We start from the raw sequence: 25124 nt of genomic DNA on the forward strand, positions 1-25124 counted from the left end.
GCTCGCTAATTCTGCACCGAACGGATCATTTCTGCCCACGGTATATCACAGCCATCAGACGCCCAGTCCCCGCTTCGAAGACTACAAGTGATGCGATCATCACAACTGAAGGCCCTTTGAATGATCTCTCAAGGTCAGGCAAAGGGAATAAGGAGCCCACTCCAGCTGGTACTAGGATGACCAGCTTAATCAAGGCTTTGCAGACACTCGCTTCCCATAGTACAAGCCTCCTCTTCAAGCAGAAGTCACTGTCAAAAGTCAATGTTAAGTGAAGATTTCAGAAGTACATTTAGGTACAATTTTCCTCAAGTATAAACAGAAATTGGGAGGAAGGAAAAAAACACCCACAACCACAAACTTGAGCCAGAGCAGAAACATTTGCTTGCTTTTTTCCCTGTCCATGGGCCACAGCACCCTTGAGAAGCAGCGGGGGTTTGCTGGGGAGGCGAGCAAACAGCCCTGCCTCCTGAGAGCGGCAAAACAGCCCCAAAAAAAAGTGAGTGGGAGCCCGGACAGAGGAAACACCTGACGGCAACGGTCAGCCTGGAAAAGGACCTGACAAAGGCCAGGCGCTGCAGGAGGACGCGATGCTCGCGCCCGTCCGGGCCAGGGAGCTGCCACAGTTTCGCCCCAGCCAACAGCTCCCAGCCATCCCTGAGCCCACAGAGGAGCGAAAATCGCTCCAGCCCAGCGAGAACACTGGCTCTGTAACACATGCGCTTACTGCCACATCTTGGCCTTCAACTTAAGGGGAATTAAAACCAGAAGAATGCTGACTCACTCGAGCTGGATTTCACTGCAGAAAGCACAGCCTCACCAGAGATCTGCCACTTCCTTTCCTCTCAAGCATCTCTTCCAAGACCCTTTTTGCCTGTCCCGCATTGAACCCGCTCCCTTTTGAGCTCCTTCCACGGCAGTTATGGGGTACACATTGTCAGACTGACAGAACAGCTTTAGGAAGGGCTCACATCAGGGACATCACCCCCCCAGCCTTTTCAGCTCTGTGCACAGGCACTTATCCATAAACTCTCACTTGCAGCAGCTTCGGAGCCTGGGAATCCGCAGCTGGCTGAAACATTATCCCCCCGCGCGCGATGATCTCCTGCCCCCGCACAACCAGCCTAATTGGAAACAGTTGTTCGGTTCAGAGGCTTTTCCAAGACTTTGTGAAAGACCTGAAATGGTCCCATTTTTGACAAGTGAAATACGAGTTTAGTTTATAACTACAAAGTCTGGGGATAGGAAGGCTTGGGATATTCTGGATGCAGAAGGTTCTGTTTTCCCTCCACGGCTTCACGCCAGAGCTTTGCTGCCCTTTCCCTGCTCAGCTCCTCTTCTCGACCATGGGGATGGTTGAGAAGGGCTTGAGGGGACACCACAGATGGTGCAATGACCCAACACAGCTGGAGGGGGATCAGCACATGCCTGGAGAAGGGTAGGAAGGATAGGACGGGTAAAGGCATTAGCAGCCCTACGTGAGGTTTAGGAGCGCGGAGGGAGGAGGTGAGTGTACCTCTCTGTGGGGCGTGCAGTACGTCTCGGGCTTGGCGAGGCCACAGGTGGAGGAGGCTCTCAGGTGTTGGGCTCGTCCCAGCAGGAGGTCTCCGGCCGGGGGGTAGCAGGCTCCCTGCGAGCAGGCTCGCTGCGCGCCCACCGCCCGCGGGGCAGCTGGAAGAGCAGGAAAACAAGACGTGGGGTTGTGTCAGGGCAGCGCACAGTCATCCGCCAGCACGTCTACTGTTTTCTACAACAGACCACCTACCGTCACGCTTGGGACAAACCTACAAAATGTACGTGCCAAAAAGGACAAAGGTATTTTGCCCCTGAATTGCCTTTATTTTTAGTAAGAAAAAGGCACTTTTAAAGTGCTTCGTACTAACAGTTCTTTCTCAAGCTCTTCTTTGCATGACCCCTGGGCTGCAGGGATGCTCAGTTCCCTGCTCATCATACCAAACAGCCCTGTTTGGTGTCCCCTGATCACCTGTACAGCCAGCCCTACAGCCGGTTGCTCAGGTCAGAGAGCAGCCGTCTGCCAAACAGCAGCACTATTATCAAATACCGGTCTCCCAGCTGCTGCCACAATACAAGGCTTACATTAGCAGTGTTTCTATTTAATCAGCTTCCCCCATATCCTTTTAGGAACCCCGTATGGTGAGCCTTACCCAGGAGAACAAACAACACCCATGGCCAAAGCTGGCAGCGAGACTCCATACTGCCACGGACACACCTAGGGAAGAATACGCAGCATGAGCGAAAATGAGCAGAAAATGCCAATCTAAAGCTCAGTCCAGGTCCTTCACAGTTTACAGGGAGATAGTTTTAATTGATCTGCAACAGAATAACATGGGTGAAAAATCAAGAATAACAAAGAGGAAAATCAGATGCTCAGATTGTGTTTGGTTTTAATGTACAGAGAATCCCAGCTTTTGATCTAACTGACGAAGCACACACAAGATTCTCCTAAAGCGTGCAAGAGATTGCCCCCTTCCCTAACACTATCTTTGGATCTTAACATTATTGCCGAGGCGAACCACAGGTAGCAGCACGGCTCCTCGCCCTCACCAGAGCTGTAACTTCTGACTGCCCAGCTCCCGGGAGCATGGAGAAGCCGCAGCCCTCGGCACCACGATCCGCAGGGGGCAGGGAGCCAGCACCGATGCCGGGTCCCAACGCACACCTAGAAACGATGCCCGAACGAGTGTGCACACACACACACCCCCGTACGCACCCCCACAGCCACCCCTTCCCACGCACGCTGCGGTTTCTGCTCCCCAGCCCCACCCTTTGCCCTGCGTTTCCAGAATCAATTCCAGATCAAAATTCACCAGAGCACACAATGGCCCAAAGTCTCGTTCTACGAAAAGGAGAAACCCATAAAAATTGCTGCAGAATAAGCATCTCCTGCAGGGTCTCTTGTGGGCGAGCCCAGGGGAGGCAGAGCTGCCAGAGCCACCTCCCGCACCCAGGAGCCTCACCTGCCCTTCCCTGGTCCCCGCGGTGTCCCGCACGCTCCTGGCTCACAGCAAGGGCTCTCTCCCCCCGCGCCTCCCGGCAGCCGATCTGCGACCGCAAGAGCCCTCTGAGCGCTGCCTCTCTCCTCTCCCAGCTTTTAACAGGCAGCTGCCTCACCTGGGAGAGAAGGTGCCTGTGGGTGCAGTAACGATAAAGGGAGTGATTCAGGGATCTTCAGACACACACACCCAGTTACCGTATAACTCATGTCAGCTCCTAGACGGGGCGCACGGCCGCAGACATAAATCACTGCGGATGAGGATGACGGCAGCGTGAACCAGCAAGCGAAAGCCCATCTGTAGGTAATGCCACCTGGGGCTCACGTGGCCACCGCCGGGACATCGCCAAGGCAGCCTGACACCAGCTGCCCCCGGAGCCGCTGCACGGCGCTCACCCGCCCTCCCACGCAGGTTTTGCATATTGTGCTCAGCATCGTAGCGACAAGGCGGCACCCGCTATCAGCGCCTAAACTCGATCATTTGAAGCCTAATTAGGGGTGTCCACGTGAGTTATAACTACACTTCGCATGCAGCCTGAAGGCGACCTTGAGTGTAGTGACTGGGCTTTACGGGCAGACTCGGTCACGTAGCCCCTCTCCTGTGGGCGCTACTGGAATTCCTCAAGATGGTCTTGAGGATTATCTACAAAACGCAATCCTGCGAACTTACCAGCTGTGAAAAAAAGTCAAAGAGCCATCAGATTTTTTTTTAAGAAGCATAATTCTTGTCCAGGTACCTAGAAAAGCACCAAGATTTCCAAAAGGACTCTATTTATCACACCAGGATAGTTTCTAATATCAGCCTGGGAGTGTGTAGAAGACCCAGACCCCCAGCTGATCCGGAGTCTTTCTCCCCTACTTCAGACCTAATTCAGAGCTCTCTTGACACTTTTCAGTTGTCACTGTTGCTTGGCATTAGCATTAATGAAAACAGCGTCTTAAGTGGTTGGTTTGGGGTTTGGGGGGTTTGTTCTGGGTTGGTTTTTTTTTTTCCCTTTTTTTTTGTTTACTGTGCCAGCAAAGTAACAAATTTTTAACAAATCTGTTTAAACTGACGACCGTTCAGTGAGTGCAGCCCAGCAGCTTGTACAGGCAGCCCCACACACAGGGCTCCCGGGCACCGCTCACGTGCTACATTTCAGCTAAAACACAGTTTTTCATCCTCAGAAAAACTTACAAAGCCTTTTCCATTTACTTTACTGAAACAACCCCAAAATTGCATCCTCTGCCCCGCTGGTGGGGGGACTCAGGAGACCACGTCACACGACTGTGGATCTTCGCTGCTGCTTTGCTGTGTGCGCTACCTACCTCCCCGTCCTCACGCTGAGCGACCCCAGCGTGCGCGAGCTGGGGATCAGGAGCTCGGAGGGAGGGTTCACACAGAGCTGGAAAAAGAAAATCTTGTCCCTTAGGCTACAGTATGTGAAACACTGGCTCAGCTTCCACCCCCACTGAGGTGCGCCCGCAGCGCTGGGTGCGCCTGCCCTTACCCCGATATGCTCAGCAATGCGGTAACGCCACATTCCTCCCCCTGCAGCGAGGATGCCGCCTCCCCAGCTCAGCTGGCAGCAAAAAGCAAGCTGGAAGAAACACCAAAACGTACAGAGAAAGCGAGACATGAGACGTGCCACAAGCTGCCGACACCGTCCCTGTGCACCGGCTGCGAGCGGACCCCTGCGCAGTCAAACCCATCAACAGCGTAACCTCGTGTGGTAAAGCCCTAACCACCTACCCCAGCTCCGCGAGAAATCACATCAAACTCTCTAACTTCCTCCTCTGGTGGAGTGACTATGCTGGAGAAGGCAAAGGAGAGGAAGGTCTGACCGATTCGGGTTTCTGCGATGCTGGACGTGGCACTCTTGCAAGCCTTGGCTAACCGTCCGCTGCTGGGTGCCTGTTCTGCCTGGTTTAAAGCCATACCCTAAAGCACTGGTCTTCAAACCGGGAGGCTGAAGCTGCTCTTGGAAAGACTCTAAATGCCACCTATCGATCCAGCCAGCCATGCTCTGAAACAGTGATGCTCCACCCCAAATTACGGTAACGCACAGGACATTGCAATTCTGCCACACAAACAAGGGTAGGACTTGGAAAACGCTACCTCAGCCACAAGCTGTTCAAATGAATTCTCCAAAATACCTCGATCCATCATTTGCTCCCCCAGCCTGCCGCCAGTGACTTGCCAAAGGTAAACCATCACCTGGAATCTCAGGCTCTGCAAGTTCAAACAAGAACAAAAGCAAGGAATAATCTCATTTACAGAATATCTACTGCTAATCAATGAAAGCACAAAAGGAAAGAGCAGCTGTGATCAGCCGGGTGCTCAGGGACATGCGGCTTGGCCTGGGGATCCCGGACACGGCCCTGTGCCCCGATGGGACTCGGAGATCCAGGCCGTACTCTGCCCGCTCTACCACGCACAGCTGGCAGCGTTGTCCTGAGTACCAGGTTGTGAAGATGCGCTACAGATTGAGACACATCAAGGCAGCAGGACCGGCTAAATACAGAAGAGATATAATGGTAAAAATGCACTACAAAAAATAAAAATGCTGGAGTGATCCTCTGCAATCAATGGGATGGACAAGAAAGATGCTCCCAGGACTTCCAGTGCCTTTTCCGTTTAGCCTACAGCTGCATCGATCTGTGCCAAGCTGTGCCAGAGCCCACAGGCCTCGGAGGGCTGGGTAAGGCATTCCCTAGAAAACAAACAAAACTAGCTCCTGCAGGAAATTATGCTCTGAGTCATGGGACATACCCTGCCCTGGCACGGCGTTAGGGGATGTTACTCTGCTGGAAGGAAGCACATCTCCAGGACGAGATGTGCGACCAGCTGCTGAGGAGCTCCCACTCCCCACCGTCGCGGAGCCACTGCCTCCTCGCACCCGGCGATGTTCACGTGGGCAGGATAATTTGAGTTCCTGCCCTGAGGTGCATGTGTGTGATCTGCTAAGCAGCCTCTCCCCCCTATCCCGGAGGTGCTTGTCAGGGGCAGAAAAGCTCCACATGGTGCGGTCCTGTACCCGCAGCAAGGGGCTGGCGACAGAAGACCTCAGTGCCAGCGGTGGGATGAAGGGGACACGTTTTAGAGGACCGTGTCCCTTCCACACTGGCAGCAACCAGATGCTGCTGGGCTGGTTTGAAGTTTCAGGTGGAAAGAGGTCACAGCACTGAGAACAGAAATGCATCACAGCCAGCTGTTTAACAGCTGATCTGCCCCTAAAAACGAGGAAGGGTGCAGAACAGCCTTGCCAGCTGGGGAGACGTGTGTCACTCAGTGTCACGAGCTCACACCCTGCAATGGCTAATACCCACCAAGCCTCTGCTTTTCTGATCGGGGTCCTCAGCCAGGCAGGCAGCCGGAGCCCCAGCGCCACGTGCGGCCAGATTCCCCGCACTCTTTCTGGGCTCCGACGTGGGTGACGCAGGGGGACGAGCCGCGGTGGAGGGAGGCACCGTGGGTTCATCTTCCCCGGGAGCTGCACCCAGAGTGAACTCGGTAACGAACACGCTAAGGCGGCGCCAGGCAAAGCTGGAAGGGATGTGACTCCTGCATGAGTAGCTGTGTTTTACTTCCTCTGATCTGTCATTTGATTTCTGTTTGGATTTAAGGCACACAAGTACTTTATTCCTTTGGGAGCTTTTCCAAGGACACCATCTGAGTCCAGAAGCTTTCAATTCAGTTGTGTGATACTAGTCAGTCAGCACTGACTAGTTCACTGATTGTGTTTAATTAGTTTTTAACCTCTCTCTCTGGAGTTCAGAGGAGCACAAAGGTAACTGGAAGTCAGGGGCAGAGCACTGCATGCAAGAACACTTAATCTCTTGAAACCTAAAACCTCCATTAAAGAAAAAAAGATACTAACCGAGTATAATTTTATAGCTTGAGCATATCAACAATAAACAGTGCTTAATGTTGCTGTTGTGTTTTTCACTGAAGGATCAATAAATTAATCCTGAAGGATTAATTAATGCCTGGAACACAATTCCTGAAAGCACGTTTGCTATACGAGCAGCTGCTATTGCAAATGGAAAAATAAGGCAGAGGGGTGCTTTGCTTACCGATGCCGAGCAGGACCTCGGCTCAGGGGCAGGCAGCCTCCCGAGTCCCGGCCCCTGCCTTCCCAGAGCTGGGATGAAACTGCAAACGCATCGTTAACTCTAGCTGCATCCTTAGGCCGGGTACAGCCTGTGCGCATCTTGTCGGCCACATGCAGATGTACCTCCTTCCAGGTTTTTGCCATGAACAAGACCTGCAGCTGGAAGCACTGAAGCTGCATGGGGAGAGGGAAACTTGGGAAGGTGTTTACAGAAGTAAGAAATTCTGTTTAATTAAAACCTGACTAACAAGCCACCTCCTCATCCCAGCACATGCAAGTGAGTTAAAACAGCATCTTTGCTAATTGTCATGTGTTCTTCCAGAAGCATTTCAGGAATTTCTAATGAAATTCCTATTTGTGCCCTGAAAACCCTACATCTGCTCTGAAAGCAAATAAAACTTTGAACCAAAGACCAGCTGACCTAGTTTAGGTTTAAATTCAAGTTGCCCTGAGAGCTGGCCCGGGAGGGCAGTGCCCCTCTGGCTCAGCCCACGCAGGCTCCCGTCCCCCTTCGCAGCCCCGCTGCGGCACGTGCCCACCACCGCTGCCGGCTGCAGGTCGGGGACACGGGCTGTGCATTGCCTCGGAGGTGGCCGGTCCTCCCAGACACAGCAGCGCGGGACCCGCTGCGTACTGGCTGCAACTGGCCAAATGCCGAAGGAATTGCCCCAAATCCTGGTGAAGGTAAAGGCGGGACAGGCTCTCCTTCAGGAGCGGTGCATGAGCATGGCTAAAGCTAAAGCAAAGGCTGTCAGTATCTGCCCTTAAAGTCAGACTTTTCCTTTTCCATCCCCTAGCTCCTTCCCACACCCAGCGGAGTTTCACGTGCCCAGAAACACGCAGGGTTGGCACAAGACCCCGGGCGGTGTGTGGCTGCCCACCTCCCCAGGCACGTGCCGGACAGGCAGCAGCGCTGGCAGGGTCAGTGGGCTGGGAAGCCTGCCTGCTTTCCACAGGGAGGTTTGATAAAATTATCCTTGCGGGGGAACATCCTTATTTTTGTCATGTCTCCATTTTCTAAAGGAGAAAATATTCCGTTAGGGAAGTGTCCAGCTGCTGTCTGGAGGATTGCGGCTTTTCCAGGCTGTGGTGATGGAGCAGGGAGGGGGGGTCTCTGCGCCCCTCAGCACAGCGCAGCAACCTTGCCCCCACCTGCAACCATCAATGGTGGAAAGTTTAAACTAACAGGGCATTTAGGAACCCCCTTTAAGCAACATATCCTCCTCAACACCGCGAGCGACGACTGAAGCGGAGGTCAGGCTGTGTTCTGCTCCTGGCTGCCAGCTTGTTCCCACCGGCACCGGTGCTCCCCAGGCGCACAGTGGGCTGGAGCAGGCGAGCACAGCCCTGCGTCCCAGGCCGCTCCTCGGCTTCTGCTCCTTCCAGGCATGGCCAGCGTGCCACTGCTGCCCCGCGCACGCCGCGGAGCTCGTGCTCGTTACGGACAAAGTCCAGCGGCGCCCGACCCTTGTCCGTGCACAGACATGTGGAAGATGAGGCAACACATCTTTCCGCCTCAGCAGCGCGCCTGCTAAGACGATGCTACGCCAAATTTTGGGAAACGTTGCTGACAGGCAGAGGTCACCTTGGCATTTTGTCTCAGTTTTCCCCCCACGACTCTGCAAAACCCAGAGCCACGGCCCAGGCTGGTGGGAAGGAACCTCCAGCAGCCGTCGAGGCCAAGGTGCTGCTCGGCACAGGGCTGGCCTCCTGGCTAGGTCAGGACAGGCCCCCAGTCTCAATTCTTGCACAAAAGGACTGGGTTAATTAGGCGTGAATGTCTTCCTCCAAGATAAATAATATTAACTGAGGAAAAAAAATTTTTGAGTCAGAATTTGGGTTCAGAGGAGATAACTTGGCCAGGTCTACGGCAGGCCGGCTGGAGGAGCACCCAGGCACAAAGCTGCGTGCAACGGGGGCAACGTTAGGTGCACCAGAGTCCCTGCGCTGTTCCTCTGCGAGCTCCTCCTCTCCAGGCGGCAGCTATCGCTCCTCGAGGTGCCGCAGCAGAGGACAGCCGCAAGTCAGCCAGGTCACCGCGGCTGCGCCACGCGGCCATCTCGCACTCCGCGTCCGTCTCGCGCCCCACGTCCTCACCCTCTGCTCTCCCCCCGAGGCACCGGCACGCACCCGCAGCGTGCCCAGCGCCTGCCGTGCCCCTGCCTGGGCAGGCAGCTGCCCGCGGCCCCGCTGCCAGCACGGAGCTGCGTGCCAGCCAGGGGACGCAGCTGAAACCGGAGCTGAGCCACCTGCAAGCCCTGTGGCTCACCAGCACGGGCACCCGGCCCCTCTCCAGCCCTTCTGCAGAGCTGGAAATGCTCACCGCTCCCCTCCTCAAGCACATCCACCCACAGCAAGGGCAGAGCTCTTGCTCCCGGCGCTCCCATCCCCGAGAGCATCACCAAGGTTATCCCCATGCAGGTTACCCAGCCACACCAGCCAAGAGTTAAATTTGGGCTCCTGCAGGCAGAGCTGCCCCGGAGCAGCAGTGCTTGCAGCGGCTGCAGCACCCTCCAAAGCAATTTCAAAGCAGCTTTACCCGAGCTGGTGGCTCCGGCGCGGCGCACCGGGTGCCGGCCGAGCTCGGCACGTGCAAAGCTGGCGAGCGGAGCCGGGTTGCGGAGCATCGCGTCCCTGAGCGGCTCTGAGCGGTCACACACCTCAGCCTCCCCCTGGCCGGCAATATTCAGGTTAAGCCTCAGGTGCTTATGCCGCTTTGCAAATTCAGGCAGAGCCCTTCTTCCAGATGACGTTAAACTCATGCAGTTTTCCCAGCTATAAAGCCTGGTTTAATCAAAGTTGCAATTAAACCTGACAACCTCCTTGTGCAGACTCTCCTAAATAAGATTAGGAACAGCTAAAATTAGTCTAATTTAGTGTTAATCATTAATCCTTTTATCCACTCTTAATCCAATTTAAATGTCCACACAACGAGCTTGCACAGACTTTGTTACTCAGATTTAAAACAAAATTGAATGAAATATGATTTAATTAACTCAACACAATCTGAACGCTGCTATAAGAGGCCTTTGCCACAGATGATTATCAGCTGCTCGGTTAACCCTCAAAATTATCCTGGGCTCTGTGCTCTCCCTACCACTCCAGCTCTTAGTACTTGGGGATTGCATAGGCACCTCTAACTGTATTTAACGAATAAGTAGTACCCTTCTTAGCCCTCAGGTGGGAAAAGACACTTTCAAATAAAAGCTTCAGGAGGCAAAGAAAATCCTGCCTCAAAAAAAAAAAACAAACCCTCTTTTTTAGGCAAAATGTCATGATTCCAACACTCCACGCTGACCTTTGTTTCTGGGATTGCGTACTGCACAGGCACGCTGCTTTCTGGTGTTTGTGCAGGGCCCGAGCAGCTTACACCGGGGCTGCAGGGACGGAGCACCTCTTGCACCCTGAGGCGCCAGCAGCCTGGCCCTGCGGCCAGCCCTGGCGGGAGGTACGGTGACCTTGAACTTTCCCTGTCTAATTGCTGTCTCCTCCAGCTATCTTTTCTGCAATGGTCATTTTTCAAAGCATTGCAGAAGAGAAAAACATAGCTTGAATGCAGGAATCAGCTGCAACCTTTGCTGCCAAGTTGGCAGAGAAGATAAGGACCTTTTATTTAAAGAAAAAAAAACAGACGCTGAGGAGGATAGACAAGTCTTTAGCAACTTTTACAGCCAGTCTTGCAATGCAATTTCCTAAGCACATCCATAACTTGCAAAAAAAAAAAAAAAATCCCCAAATTCTCCCTGGCAGCGTTTCCTTGCAGCGCTGTGCTTGCGGCACGGGTGCTGCGGGGGGCAGGAGGGGCGGCGGCGGGGAAAGCCTCCGGCCTCCCGACCACGACGACGTGCGGGATGTGAGGAGCGAAGGAGCGAGGGGTGACTCACTGCTCCTCACATGCCTGCCGCACAGCTCAGCAAGGAAGGGGGGAAAAAAAAAAATACTCAAATAACCAACCCAAACCCCCAACCACCTCCAGCACCACGTCCCTGCGCAAGGCGGGCCGGCCACTGCCCGCGCTCAGGGAGCTGAGAGGCATCAGTGCCTGCAGCCCAGGGAGGGCAGGAGAAGAGGGGAGGGGGCAGCACGGTCCTCACCTGGAGGACTGCAAACCAGAGTTTGCAACTGCAACCCACCCCCCTCCCCAAGGCAGACTTTAGGCTGGTTTTTAGTTACAGAATCAAGAGAATGGTGTGGGTTGGAAGGGACTTTGAAGATCATCTAGTCCAACCCTTATGAGCCAGTTCAGTGATTTTAGGGTGGGATTTGGGCAGGATCACCTCGTAGGGTGGTTTTTCAGAAGGGAAGGTGTTTAAATCCTCCAACAAAAGAAAAAAGGGACCCGGCTAACTAACACACGCTCCAGCAGTTCCCACACTTCTCAGAGCTTTCTTCTGCCCCTCTCCCACACTCGGAGACGAAACCAGTGCTCAGCCGCGCCACACACACGGGCACGCCGGCTGCAGCACCGGTGACGCCACAGGGGCGGGAAAGGGAAGCACAGCACCAGTTATCTACATCACAAGTTATTCACATCAGAGTGACGGGTCGGCTGCAATAAAACCCAGCTCAGGGGCCTCAAACCCCTGTTCCCTGTGCCACAGGCCCTCTTTTCCATACACTGGAGACAGGGAGTAAAAGAACCCCCCTTTTTCCCTCCCTGGTTTGAGAAGAAGCCCCCTTCGGCTCCAGCTTGCTTTGAGGGCTGCCTGCGCACCCTTTGGGCTGTGCCTCGCCGGGGTTCACAAACACCCCAGGGTGCCCCTCCAGGAGTTCCAGCCTGGGGAGCCACCAGGCAGCAGCCTCCTTTACAGCATCTTTCAAAGGCTCCCTCTAAGCTTTATCTCTTTGCACATACACCAACCGCTCCTTAAAAGCGCCGCTGTCGTATCAACTCGCACTGTATTGTAGTTTTTATATACTGCCCTGGCAGAGCATTTCGCATCATCACAGCCCTACGGTTCAGATGAGAAATCTGTCCAGGCGCCATCATCTGCTCTGCGAAATCAGAAGTTGTAAATCCCAACTTCTTGTGGCTTTAGCAACTTCTGTAAGGTCAGCAGCCGCTGAAACGTATATGGTTCTTCCACAGCCCGAGCAGTATATGTGCACGACGGGGCCACCAGCGGAAGCAGATGATGTAACCTGCGGTACATTAGTGATGCAACGCTCCGCAGCCGAGCCAGGGAAGCGGCGCGACAGCGCTGCTGCCTTCTGGTTTTCCCCAAAAAGGAAATACGCCGCCCTTTATGTGAATCACCAGGAGTGACTTAGAACGGGGTGTTACAGGGTTTCAGCATCAAGTGTAGGAAAAGTGAAAAACAGGATCTTAACAGATCACCTGTAACTTTCACTAACTTAGGAATTTCCTTCTCTTACAAGAAATCAGGGTGCTGTCACATGCTGCACCCATCCACTTTCCAATGGCTCCCCTTCCCACGAGCCACCTACAGAAACCTTCAGCGAACGTCTTCACCCCTTGCCCCGGGTACCACCGGTGATACGCTTCTCTAAGGCCTTTTTTTTTTTTTTTTTAACCCATTTCACTACAAGAAAGGGCAGCAAGGTGAAAACATCGGTTTTGCTGACTCGGCTTTCGTACAAACCCAAGCCCTAGATCCAAACACTAGTATTTTACAAGCCATGGTCGCGGATTGCCTCCCTTACTAGCTCAGTAAAGCTCCTCCTCATCCATTAAACGCTCCTTCCAGCAGCGGCCGCGGAGCCGCACGGCGCCCCTGCGGGGGCACCAGCCTCCGGAGGGCGTTGGTCCGGAATTTTGGGGACGGGAGGGGGAGGGGGGGGTGGGGGGGACGCTAAACAAGGTTTGTTAAAAAAAAAAAAGAAAAGGCGGTTTATTTTCGGCCGGATTAGGGGCCGGAGCTGCCAAGGCGCGGGGGGGCGGCCCGTGCTGGGGGCACCGTGCCCGCCCCGGCCCCGCCCGCCCCGGCGGCGATATAAGGCGGCAGCGGCGGGCGGCCGGTAGCAGCTGCCGAGCGGAGCCGAGCCCAGCTGAGCCCAGCCCCGCTGAGCCGAGCCCAGCTGAGCCCTGCCCCGCCGAGCCCGGCCCGCAGCGCTCACCGCCGCCGCCTCTGGGTAAGGGGGTGCGACGGTGGGGTGGGGTGGGGGGGGGGTGTGCGATGGGGGTGCTGTGCAAAACGCGGGGCTGAGCCGGGGGGTCCGGCCGCATCCCCCCCACTTGCCGCAGCCCGGCTCCGGCTGCGAAGGGTCTGCTCTGCCGGGCAGCCCCCCCGCCGCTGCCCCGGGGTGGGTGCGTTTTCTGAAGCGAGCCTTGGAAATCCCCGCTTAAAGCGGGGCTGGGGTGTCTGCGGGGAGCTCGGGCTGCCTGGAGCTCCGACCGCTACGGGGAAAAGCAGCTGGATTTAACTAACATCCCTCTCCCTCCCTCTTCTCTTGTAGAACTGACATCTTCCAAATCTGCTGCTGCGAAAAAAATAATAATAATGGAAACCATGCATGAGCTGATCCCCTTTGCCAAAGAAATGCTCAGCCAGAAGCCCAACAGGAAGATGGTCAAGCTGTACATGCTGGGCAGCGTGCTGGCTTTCTTTGGTGTGGTCATTGGTCTGGTGGAGGCAGTGTGCAGTCCTTTCACCTCTGAAGGGAGGCTAGAGGAGGAGGAGGAGAAGAAACCTGCCCCGACCCGAGAGCAAGTGCTTCCTCAGAAACAGGAGGATTTGATCTTGGAAAAGAGCAAGAAGCCGGTGGTGATGCAGAGGGCCCTGGTGACCAGACAACACGCCTCCTAAGAGCCCCGCGGCTGGAGAGGTGCCTGCTGAGCAACCGAGCACAAGAGACTCTGCTGTCCTCTTGTACCTGGTGGTGGTTCCAGCGAGAAGAGAGAAGGGTTGGCAGAAGGACGAGACCGCAAGTGCAAGACTTGAAAGAAGTGAACGGTTATATTTGCTGCTGTGCAGCAGTGGGAAAAAATACCTTTTGTTGGTATAAAAATGTGCAAGATGCACAGCATGGTTTCTTATTTTTATTACGGATGCATTTTACAACATTTTGCAAGATCAATAAATATTTTATATGGTACCGGTGCTCTCTAGCTGTATTCATTTCAAACCTTTCTCTTACAGATCTGCAAATAGGTTTCACTTGTGCCCCTGGCTTCTCTCGGGGTAGCTGGGGGGTCCCAGGGAACAGCTGAGGGTGGTGGCTGCACCCTCTGATAAAGCCTCCCTCACTGAGGCTGCTCTGGGACCAAGGGGGTGGCCTTTCGTACCTCCAAAATGGGCCAGCTGGGCAGGGGGAGAGGAGGCCGTGGCGTGTCTCATGTGGCTGACAGACAGTTGGAGGTAGGGTTGTCCTTCATGGGGTTATCCAGGTTTAATGGCACAGATTCACGTCCCTGCCATGGGCGTGTGTGCCCAGAACTGTTTGAAAAAAAACAAAAACAAACACAAACCACCCTGACCATTTCCCAGCAATCCTCTAACAGGCTATGGCTGCTGCACAGCTAAAAATGCTTATAAAAAAAATCTAGCTTTCCTGGGCTCCTTCACAAACCCACCACATCCACCTAACTGTGCAGAATAATATTAGTTTCTAGTATTGCAGGGGTGTCACAGATGGGAAGACAATAGCATGGAGAGACACGATGGCATGGTCAGCCTGGAGGGTGCACAAACAGGGACCCAGGCTTCAGGGCTGTCCCCAGGGCACTGCCAGACTCGCTAGAGGACTTCCACCTATTCAACAACAACAGAAAAAAACTTTCTTAGGCTAAGTCCTGTTGCATTCAGGACTATGTAAATCAAATAAATCCTCCAGACAGCCACAGCTGAACGATCCTGACCACGCTATAGGAGGGAGGGAAGGGAAACAGTCCCTGCCAGTCATGACCAGAGAAAAAAAATCCCTCTATCTGCTCAATGGCAAAGACATGGCCAGCAGGGCAGAGGCAGGAGCCGGCTACACACCTTGCACAGAAACTGGGAGAGGCACCAGTGATGTGCCACTATCCAGCTAAAGGCTAAACCATCGATTCAAAGAGCAGAAGATTATGGGAAATGAAAAAGCGCTGCGTGACAGCAGTGCCAAATGCATAGCCCCTCCCGGAGCTACACCAGGCAGGATCAGAATCTGAAAATACAAGAACGCAGCTGAAGTTCACCCTTATGTTTTCATAACACAAAACCATGCAGTTCATTTTGTTGACAATTATTTCTGTCAAAAAAATCCAGCAGCACATTGTGGAGGAGGAATCCTACCAAGCCCGCACAAAAACTCTGTTCAAGCTTCGAATCAAGTACAAAATACCTTTTCCTCATAGGGAAAAGAGCAGAGTCCAATTAAATTGAAAACAGCCTTTGAGCAATATTTAATTTAGTCCATAATCGAGCCTTTTGGTCTCTGGCAAGGCTGAACAACCCAACACCACGTTGATACCAATGGAGGCTTCATGGGCAAACATCAAAGGAGAATTCAGGCCTGAAGAAAGCCATCAGCTGGCCAGTGCCCGTCATCCCCCCCCAGCTCCAGCTTTAAGCAGGTTATACGTTTGCAGCACGGCCTCGGGGACAGGGAAGGCTGACCTGAATTCCCTGTGGCACACTTGCTGCATGGATAAACCAGCGATCCGAGTGCCTGTGGCTGTGTCAGCATGAAAACATTGCCAGGTCCGAGCTCTCACACGTTACTGTTGTTCAGAAGCATCGCTGCTGCAGCAGAGCTAAACAGCTCATAAATGGGTTAAACCGAGGTGAGAATCATGTCTTTGTCCAAGGCAGCTGCAAACCATCAGTCACACATCGGTTCCCAAGATCAGCACTTCCCTATGAGTTGTAGGTGTCTCACCCTGCCCTATGGGAGAAAGAAAGTTTAAAAAATGAGGAGGCAGAGCTGGTCTCAAGCAGCCCAGCTTGCAAGCCCAGGCATGACTAGGGAGCTCCAGATGAGCCCAGGCAGAACAACCTCCACCACTCCTGGGTTTGGACCTCAGGTTGCCTTCACACCACGTACGTGGCCTCCTCGCATCGCGCCAGCACCACCTCTCCAGTTATCCGTCACAGGCTTTATGAGCTTAAAGCAAAGAGGTTTGTGGAACAATCAAAATAGTTCCTCCTAAGACAGCTAACGGGATTAGACAGCTAAACCACGCGCTGCGCCGGCAGTTCTGGAGCCAACTCGGTAAAATCGTGTCCTGAAGAAGACAATCTCCTGCCTCCTGACGCACTGCAAGCTCAGAGGTCGTTACCTCCCGCATATTACCGCGAAAGGTCAGCCTGAGAGGCGAAGCCTACGCATTACCGTTTCCACAGCGGACTGCATTGCTATTAGACAGGACCAGCTCTCTGCAGAGTGGTGAATTAGACACGTATTAATGGCCGATTTTACCACAATGACTATATAAAGTCTTATTTAAGCCACACAATGACAAATTCAGTGTGCATAGAGACTTAATAATCCATTTAACATCACTTTAACTGTGATAAATGACAGACTTGCCAGATGCAGTGGATTAAAAGGCTTCAAACGTCCCTGTCTTTAAACCACAGCACAAATCTCCAAACCAGCCTCTTCCCCAGCCCCATCACATCTGTATTTCAACACCAGACAAACTGCAGAAAGTCCTGGCCAATACAACCACCCCAAATACAACCCCATGCAACCAGCAAACGGCATCCACATGCACAGCAACAGAGCACGGCAGTCACTCCAAAAGCCTGCGTGTGAATTACAACGAGAAATGATAAGTACTGGGATATACCAGAGAGCAACCAGATGGAATAAGGTGTACAGTCGGTACTAGTGAGGACACCCCCGGCAAGCTGCGGTGCAGAAGCATATGGAGCATTTAAGACTGAGTTAAACCAAAGTCCTGAGGGATAAGCTCTTGAGGAGAGCCACGCGTTGCCCAAGTTGTGAGATAGATTACTGAGCGTCACATGAGGTTGATTTCTGTTATTCTTCTTCTAAGACTTGTCTGAATGCAGTTTACTTTAACCTGTAAACGTGACATTTTCCTGGTGCATTAAATCCTCAGGAAAATTGCATCTGGCATGAGATCTGGTGAGTATCTGTCTGTACCCATCCTGCAACACCTCTTCAAAGATCCTGTTTCAGCTCGGAGCTGTTGTCCAGGCCTTCATCATAGGAGCTGAAGGCCACCTAAAACCCAGCAGCCCTCCCTTGCAGGCCAATTGCTCAAGGGCATGAGCTGAATGTCTTTAAAGAGTTCTCACTCACTATTTGCAGCTTGGACTGTGGATGTTTCAAGAGCTGCCAGGCTAAAATTAGGGTCCCAGATAAATATATCAGCCTCTTGCCACCCAACACCAAAGGCATTGGGAAAATGGATAGCGGCCAAGACCTAAAGCAGCCACGGTACTGACAATCAAATACCAAGGCAGTAATTCCTGATTTGGTCACGCAAGAGAAAAAATAAATTTAGTGCTTAGACAGGGCTTAAACATCACAATATTTTCTCTAAACCGGCAGCAAGTAGAAATATCACATCAAACCAAACCCAGACCTACAATCATCTCAAGCCTCCCTTGGGACCCGAGAGTGCATTTTTCGGGAGCGTTGCAGCCACGCAGCGATGGGGCGTGCAGGACGCCGGCACTGCCCGCCAGGCCGTGTCCAGGAGCCATGGCGAGGCGGGTGCAGCCGTGCCGAAAAGCACACACGTCCGTCACGAACCAGCGGCATCATGCTGACATGAGCATCAGCCTAACGCAAATACAACTGAGGACAGTCCTTTGTAATGGTGCTATCGGTAAAGAAAGGAATTAAATCTGCGTTCATGGTAAAATATGCTCGGAGAGGAGTAACATTGTAATGCCTACGTGACAAGAGAAAGGTGGGGGGGAAGGAAAATGCTCTGCATTTAACAAATATTTGATAATGGGTTGAAAAAAGCCAAATGTCACTCAAAACGGGGGAAAAACAAAAAAAGGGAGTGGCATCCCAATTCCTGCGAAGTGCTTTTAAGTCCCTGAACCGCAGGCACAAACCTGCCCGAGCCCCTGCCCTGCCCCTGGATCACGCTCCCTCCAGGCAGCGCGGGGCTGCGGGCACGGCGGGGGCTCACCGGCAGCTCCCCCGGTTTGCTGTCAGAACCATTGTTCGAACAAGTCTCCTTCGCATCCTCGTTTCCTTCCAGCGAGCTCCAGGCAGCGCTGGATGAAGAACCTCCCCATGCAGAGCGGTTAGCACAACGCCGAGCATCACCCCTTGAAAAACAGGGCTTCGGCCAGGCAGGTGATACAGAAGTGATCTGTAGCGGGGGGATACATCCAGGAAAATTCGGGTGAAGCCGTTCCAGAAGCAAGAGGCTGCTCCCCCATGCTCCTGGGGCTCCATCTCACTGGGCCGGGACCGGACATACCACTGGGCTCCCCTCCACCACGGCACAAAGGTTTGGCAGCAGCAGCAGGGCCAGGAGTGGGCTTGGGGGCTGAGATCAGAAGATGCTCCTCTACAGTCACCTCTTCCTGCCCTCCTCTCCCTCCCTCGCTCCCCACCCCCAGGAAGAGGTTAAAAACAAGTTCTTAAGTTGCATACAGGAAAACAAACCCAGAAAAAGCTGCGAGTGGGAGTGAGGAGCAGCAGCGCCCTGGAAGGGCGACAGATGGCCAAGAGCAAACCCACGTGGGCAGCAAAGCGGGGCCGGATCCGGCAGCTCCTGCTGCCGCTGCAGCCCCCAGCCCTCCAGGGGACCACGCCAGCAACCCCCCCCTCATTTCCACACAGGACACCCTAAACGGCACGCGCACAGATTTATTTTATAAAAAGTTTGTTACATCCAAAATACTCAGTATTTTGGTCCGTTATTATCAGCTCCTTGGTTTCACGCAGAAACCCCAAACCACGCTGCGCTCTCGTGAAACGCCGCACCAGCAAGGAGAGGGCAGCATTCAGCTCCGAACCCGCCGCGCTGCCTCTGGCCCCGTGTCTCCCTGCGCTGACGCAGAGCAAAGAGCACGATACCTCCCCGACACGCTCGCAACGGCGCACAAAGGTTGACGGTTATTGCTTTACTGCAGAATCCTAATGCTAGTAGTAAACAACAGTATGTGAAGAGAGCCTCTCTCCCTGCTGGCAACACGGACAAGATGACAGCTGGGGTAAGGTTAATTAGTTCATTTTTTTTCAGGCCAAGGAATGAAGTGGTTGCCCCACGATCATGGCCCTGGTTTAAAGCAAATGGAGGCAGGAAGAGGCAGAGTGACTGTACCAGTGTTATCTGACCGAGTGTGGGTCGAGTGCTTGTTGTCAGAGAGAAAGATGAGACCAAAGTAGAAAGGAAAAAAAAAGGAAAAAAAATCCATAAAGCAGAAGCAACACCAGAAATCTCCATTGCCCAACCAGATCTGTCATTAAATTACATAATCTTTATGTTAAAGCTGCAATGGGGGGAGGGAAATTTTTCTTTAAATAATTCTTTCTGGCTGGTTATGGTGGAAGGGTCTGAAAGGGACAACCGTGGCCTTGCACCCGTGAAAACTAGACCATGGTGCAGCCCCTGCACCACAGATGAGGCTCTTGTCCCAGCAAACACGGCTTTGCAGGTCCGGGAGGACACAAAGCTCCTGCAGCACGTCCCCATCCCGCGGCAGGTACCGGCACTCCGCAGTGAGAATCCCAGCGCCAGGCTAAAGCGGGAGCATAATTCATACCTATTGCGCAAGACCGATAGCATCGAGTTTGCTGCTGCCTAGACTGAGGGAGCTAGGGGCCGTTACGTAGTTTTTCCTCAAACTATATTCACTTAAAAATAAGAGCAAAGCTCTTGCAAAACTCAAAGTAGGAACCACGGCAGCAAAGACCCTTATTTCTCTGCAGAAAGCCATATTCAGTATTTCGTTGCAATCCTCCCTGTACCTGAACTGCCCCCTTGGCACTGGGGCAGCTGCACCCCCGGTGATGGCTTCAGTGCAGCCCCTGCTCCCTCATCTGCTCACAGCAGCAGGTAGAGGTGAAAAAGAAAAACAAACCCTGCCTCAGCAAAGCATTTTTGGAGCTGCTTGGGGATGGTACTCCCTGCTGGGCTCCCACTGCCCAGCATCCCGGCAGCAGGCAGCTGCCTTGGGGCGCAGAGGGAAGATGCCCCGGGGAGCACAGGACCTTTGCTGCAAGCCCTGCTGCACGTCCTCCCGCAGCACGGCGGCCTCCGGTCACTGCCCTGGCCCCCGACCCACCGCGAGGCTTTTGGCAGCGATTGGATCCAGGCTGCATCTCCGCACGCACCCGCGTACAGCGCCAGTGGGAATAAAAGACGATGTTTAACCACCTGCACTAGGCTGCCTCTGATGTTCTCCAAGTGAAACTTGATGCTGCTCTGCAAAGACACACCTCTTCCAGGGTGTTGTGCAAAATTCTGCGTTTTAACGTAGGACAGGAAATATGAAAAGAGCCGGGCAGAACCCAAGCAGCACCCTCGGATAGGCCGAGGTTCGCCAGCTCCAGCAGGGAGCAAATCAAAGGGTTTGCTTCACTTGTCCATCCACCCGTGATTTTCCAGTGCTTTGGAAGTTGCAGTTCCTTTGCTAACAGGTTTTAAAGGACTGGCATTGCTGCTTCCCTCTGGAGCAGCTCTGCAAAGGGCTTTTTTTTTTTCCTCCCTTCTCTTTCATGCTTTATTTCCTGACTCCACAGTGGTATGGGTCGGTTGCAAAAGATTCTCATTCCCTTTTTGGGATTGGTTTTGGCCTTCTGGTTTTATTCTGCGAGGGAGAATTTCAAACCGGGTAAGTATTAAAAGTGAATCTGTCTTTAAGAAGAAATATGAAAAGCCACTTTTGAGTGTTTTGCATAGAAACTGTACTGAGCTCAGACCAAAACCTGTCTGAGCCTTTGTGTGGTGGCTGATACTGGAATGCTGTTTTAAAGATTTGAAATCAAACAAGCAAGTAATATGCAGAAATCCTTCCTGAGGGAGCAGGTGAGGCGGGGGTCTGAGAGAGAGGGGGCTCTGAACACTCCATTTTCCAGTGTGTAGCAAAAGAATTTATAAACATGACTTTTAATTGCTGTAAGGTTTGAAGCATGCACTTAATAGATGGTTTTTATTACAGTAGTAATACAGTCTTTTTATTACTACCCAAACAGTTGGGGTGTTTAATCTGTGTCTGACTTGTGGGGAAAAAAAAAAAACCTGCTCAAAGAGTCGACCGCTGTCCCCGTGTCACTGCGTTCAGTGAGGAGCTGCAGCTGCTCCTTAGCACAGCTTTTTGCAGCAGATGGAAGAGACATCCTGGTGCCGGACGCTCTGCACTTGCAGGCTCGCTTAGCTTGCGGTTAACTACTTACTCTCAGGGGCGTCAGGGGATTTGATTTCATTTTCAAATAGGGTTTGGATAAATTAAATCCGTGTCCCTTCGTTCCCAGAGATGCTGAAAGGGAAGCGGGTGATTGTCACGGGAGCAAGCACTGGAATTGGAGAGCAGATGGCGTATCACCTGGCGCGGATGGGATCCCACATTTTGATCACAGCACGGACAGAGGCAAAGCTACAGAAAGTAAATGGCAAGCTGAGCACTCACGCATACACGTTCACGGCAGCACGCACAAACACACGAAGGCCGATCTCACATCAGACACGCATGAATATCGGCACATGCAGTTGCTGTCGCACAAACACCAGATAGGCACAGTTAAGTTACATTTGCAGGTATGCATACCTGGGCTGTCTGGGGCTCCTGCACGCACAGATATCCCTCTCCTGCAGATACACGCACTCTGCATAGCACATATTACGGTATTTGAACTTGCTTAGTTATGTACACATATCCTTATCCACGCAGCCTCCCTCAGCGCACACACACCCTCATTCCACTGCAGTGATATACAAGCTCCTGCTCACCCTAAACGCATGCAATTCCAGCTCAGACTGCACCGATAAAGAGCCAGACTGCCTTGGGTAACGCATTCACCACAGGAGTAATTTTTCAGGCTCCCTTTGAAGCTTAAAAGGCTCCAAACACTCCCAAAACTCCAAACAGCTATTCTGAGGCGGGGACGCATCACAGGGAGCGCAGACACCTTCTCTTGCTACCTCACCAGGCATCCCGGGGCAGGGAAAGGGGTTTCTGACGCGTCGTGTTGGTGCGGCAGGTGGTGGAGCGGTGCCTGGAGCTGGGGGCAGCCTCCGCATGGTACATCAGCGGCACCATGGAGGACATGGCCTTCGCCGAGCACGTGGTGAAGGAGGCAGAGACCTTGCTGGGTACGTTTACAGCCTGCTCCCCGCAAATGACAGCGGAACATTGCATCTCTCCTTGGCCATGCTGCTTTTTGCCACACGCCCGCTACAAAAACCCAAAAAAGCGGGTGAGATAGGAAAAAATATCCCTGCTGTCTCACTCCATCTTTAATTAAGCCCTTCACAGTCCCGTTTCTCCGCCCAGCTTCTCCGCTCCAGCTCGAACTGAACTGCGCTCTCGATTTCAGCTCTGTGCCCTCAGGACATCCTATTTCAGCATCGTAATCCTGGATTTCATCACCCCCAGCTACTGTGGTCTGAAACCGTCCATCAGGCCGGAAGCAGCCTTGCTGTTGCGGTCACGGCACCAGAAACGCAATGTTTCGGCTCCATGTAGAGCGCTTCCTCTCCCGCCCCGAGCCCACAGACAACTTGAGGGGGATTTCTCTGGCAAAATTTTCACTGGCAGCCAGCATCCAGGCTATATCCCTACTCCAGAGGTGACAGGCCACAGCTCTGACCCAAAAACCTGATTTCTTTTGATGACATTTACCCTGCTCCCCGGAAAAGCTCTGCTCTGCTGGTTGTAGCCCTCTCCCACCCAGCACTAACGCCTGCTCCTCTGCTTGCAGGAGGCCTAGACATGCTGATTCTTAATCACATCGGCACGTCGTACTTCGGTTATTTCAATGGGGATGTTGGTCACGTGCGAAAGCTCCTGGAGATCAACTTCCTCAGCTATGTGGCGATGACCACGTCTGCCCTGCCCATGCTGAAGGAGAGCGAGGGCAGCATCGTAGTGGTTTCATCCATGGCAGGTGAGTGGGGAGCAAGATAGGTGACATCGGATTCAGTCAAAAGACACCAAGGGCTGATTTTCAGAGGCAGCATGCAGAGACACCAGGCATCCTGAAGGAGCCACGACTGCCTAACGCACTCAAAAAAACCCACCCCAAATCAAGATTGTTTTTGTATTTTCTCAACGGAATTTGTTCTCTGATGCAACCCAATCGCCCCAGCTTGCTTTCTGACCAGCCCTGTAATTAAACCCCACACCCTGGTGTCAGGCTCAGTAGAGCAGCAGAGCTCACACACCTCCAAGTTTTACGGAAAAAAGGGGAAATGCAGTAATTTCTCGCCGCATTGGGTCTGACTGGTCATCTTGGTTTGGTAGGTCAAGGTCCTGATAATATTTGTACAGTGAGTTATTGACTGACTCGATTCACAAAAACATGACTCCATTCTAATAAATTTCTGTTAAGTCAGGAAACTAAATTGCTAACAGATGTCCCCACTGACAGCTGGTATGTTGGTTAGTCTTCTGGCAATCAGCTTAGCTCCGCGTCCAGAGACAAGAGTTTAAGCTTTGCTCCCTCTCTCCCCTCCGAGGGTTTCCTAGTTACTGCAGGTTGCTCAGGCCCTGAGCAGAGACGTGAGCCTTGGTGTTGGCCTCGAGACCTTAAAAGAGCTGGAAGCTGCCGGGAGCGGAGTATTTGTAGTGCTGCTGTTCAGGTGCCAGGATGATATTTCAGTAACAGGGAACTCCCTTTGGGTAAAATACTCTATCTGTTGAAGATCAAAACAGAGGCTCAGGCAGAGCAGCTTTCTGTGCTATAACAGAACTTCACTCTGTGTCCAGGTAAAGTCGGGTTTCCCTTTACGGTCCCCTACTCTGCAACTAAGTTTGCCTTGGATGGATTTTTCAGCTCCCTGAGGCAGGAATTCACCATTCAGAACATCAACGTTTCCATCACGCTCTGCATCCTCGGCTTCATCGATACTGGTAAGATCAGTGCTGTTTGATCTGGCTGATTCAGAGCTGAGCATCACCTTCTCAGCTTCTTGCCCTGCTCCTCAACTCCCCCCTTTCCCCTTTGCTGCTACTTTTCCACCAGCCCTGCTGTAGCAGCGTGCAATGCAAAACATGCAGGTCCCTTGTAGATCCCACCTCTCTGCCACCAAAAAACAATCTCAAAACTGATTTTGTTCCCCTCTCCGCTACACAAAACCAGCTACCGCACGTGGGCTGGCACAGCCTAACGCTCCGTTGCTACACAGGGACGCACTGACCACCCGTGTCCCGCTAGCCCCAGCTATTGATGGGAGAGCAAGGGCTTGGGGGGGGGGGGGGGGAGGTGGGTGTGCAAGGGCAAGGCCCGCGGGGGGGAGGGGGCTGGTGGGGCGCAAGATCAAGACCCCCCCCCAAGGGGGTGGGGGGGCGGTCGTGGGGTGCAAGAGCAAGACCCCCAGGTGGGAAGGGGGTGGGGCAGTGCAAGCGCGAGGCCCCCCAAGGGGGTGGGGGGGCGGTTGTGGGGTGCAAAGGCAAGGCCCCGGGGATGGGGGAAGGGGTGGGCGGCGGTGGGGTGCAAAACCAAGGCCCCCCCCGGGAGTGGGGTTGGGGCCGCTGGGCAGCGCGCCGGCATTTAGCCTGACGCCGCGGCCTCCGCTCCGAGTCGCGCACCGCTAGGTCTGGTTTTAACCCAACCCTTTGCGACCCCCGCTCGGCCTGACGCAGCCGGGCACCCCCACACACCCCCCCCACCCCCACCCCCCCCGGGGCGGGGGTCCCCGCGCTGAGCCCCTCCCGCCCCGCGCAGAGAGCGCCCTGCGCGCCGCCGGCGAGCTGCTGCGCGTGGCGGCGGCGCCGCGCGAGGAGTGCGCGCTGGAGATCCTGCGGGCCGCCGCGCTGCGCCGCCGCGAGCTCTACTACCGCTACGGCTCCACGCGCCTGCCGCTGCTGCTGCGCGACTGGGCCGCCGAGCTGCTCGACTACCTGGTCCGGAGCCGCTACCGCCTGGACGGCACGAGGAGGAACTAGCGCCCCGCGCCGCCCCGCTGCTTAACCGAG

General features: G+C 53.6%; 3 protein-coding genes across 14 annotated transcripts in view; 2 read left to right on the plus strand and 1 right to left on the minus strand.

Annotated features, from left to right (window-relative positions):
* The window catches only part of LAMB3 (laminin subunit beta 3), a 68046-nt gene that overhangs the window by 21792 nt on the left and 21130 nt on the right, over positions 1–25124 (minus strand). For 7 of the 10 annotated variants that reach the window (XM_064471737.1, XM_064471739.1, XM_064471736.1 and 4 more), the window contains exons 2-3: positions 2163–2227; positions 1514–1668 (exon numbers count right to left, since the gene is read on the minus strand). In XM_064471737.1, coding sequence (XP_064327807.1) covers positions 1514–1668; positions 2163–2211 — 204 coding nt within the window. In that variant the 5' untranslated portion in view covers positions 2212–2227. Of the gene's footprint in view, positions 1–1513; positions 1669–2162; positions 2228–2975; positions 3146–4318; positions 4396–4500; positions 4551–21755; positions 22196–25049; positions 25115–25124 lie in introns of those variants that run through there. The other 3 variants (XM_064471735.1, XM_064471733.1, XM_064471732.1) reach the window with 3 other exon arrangements.
* On the plus strand, positions 13066–14160 carry G0S2 (G0/G1 switch 2). The gene is made up of 2 exons (XM_064471755.1): positions 13066–13197; positions 13522–14160. The coding sequence occupies exon 2, from the start codon at positions 13566–13568 to the stop codon at positions 13869–13871; it is 306 nt and encodes a 101-aa protein (XP_064327825.1). The 5' UTR covers positions 13066–13197; positions 13522–13565; the 3' UTR covers positions 13872–14160.
* Positions 19059–25095, plus strand: LOC104039346 (11-beta-hydroxysteroid dehydrogenase 1). 3 transcript variants are annotated; one of them, XM_064471752.1, is made up of 7 exons: positions 19059–19199; positions 20731–20822; positions 21463–21593; positions 22189–22300; positions 22909–23094; positions 23916–24059; positions 24874–25095. In XM_064471752.1, exons 2-7 carry the CDS (start codon positions 20735–20737, stop codon positions 25092–25094), a joined length of 882 nt encoding a protein of 293 aa, XP_064327822.1. In that variant the 5' UTR covers positions 19059–19199; positions 20731–20734; the 3' UTR covers position 25095. The 3 variants fall into 3 exon arrangements, with proteins under 3 accessions (XP_064327822.1, XP_064327824.1, XP_064327823.1); XM_064471754.1 differs by lacking the exon at positions 20731–20822 and having other exon boundaries at positions 19061–19199; XM_064471753.1 differs by lacking the exons at positions 19059–19199; positions 22189–22300 and having other exon boundaries at positions 20447–20822.

The sequence above is a fragment of the Phalacrocorax carbo genome, chromosome 23 (assembly GCF_963921805.1).
Source record: "Phalacrocorax carbo chromosome 23, bPhaCar2.1, whole genome shotgun sequence".
NCBI lineage: Eukaryota > Metazoa > Chordata > Aves > Suliformes > Phalacrocoracidae > Phalacrocorax > Phalacrocorax carbo.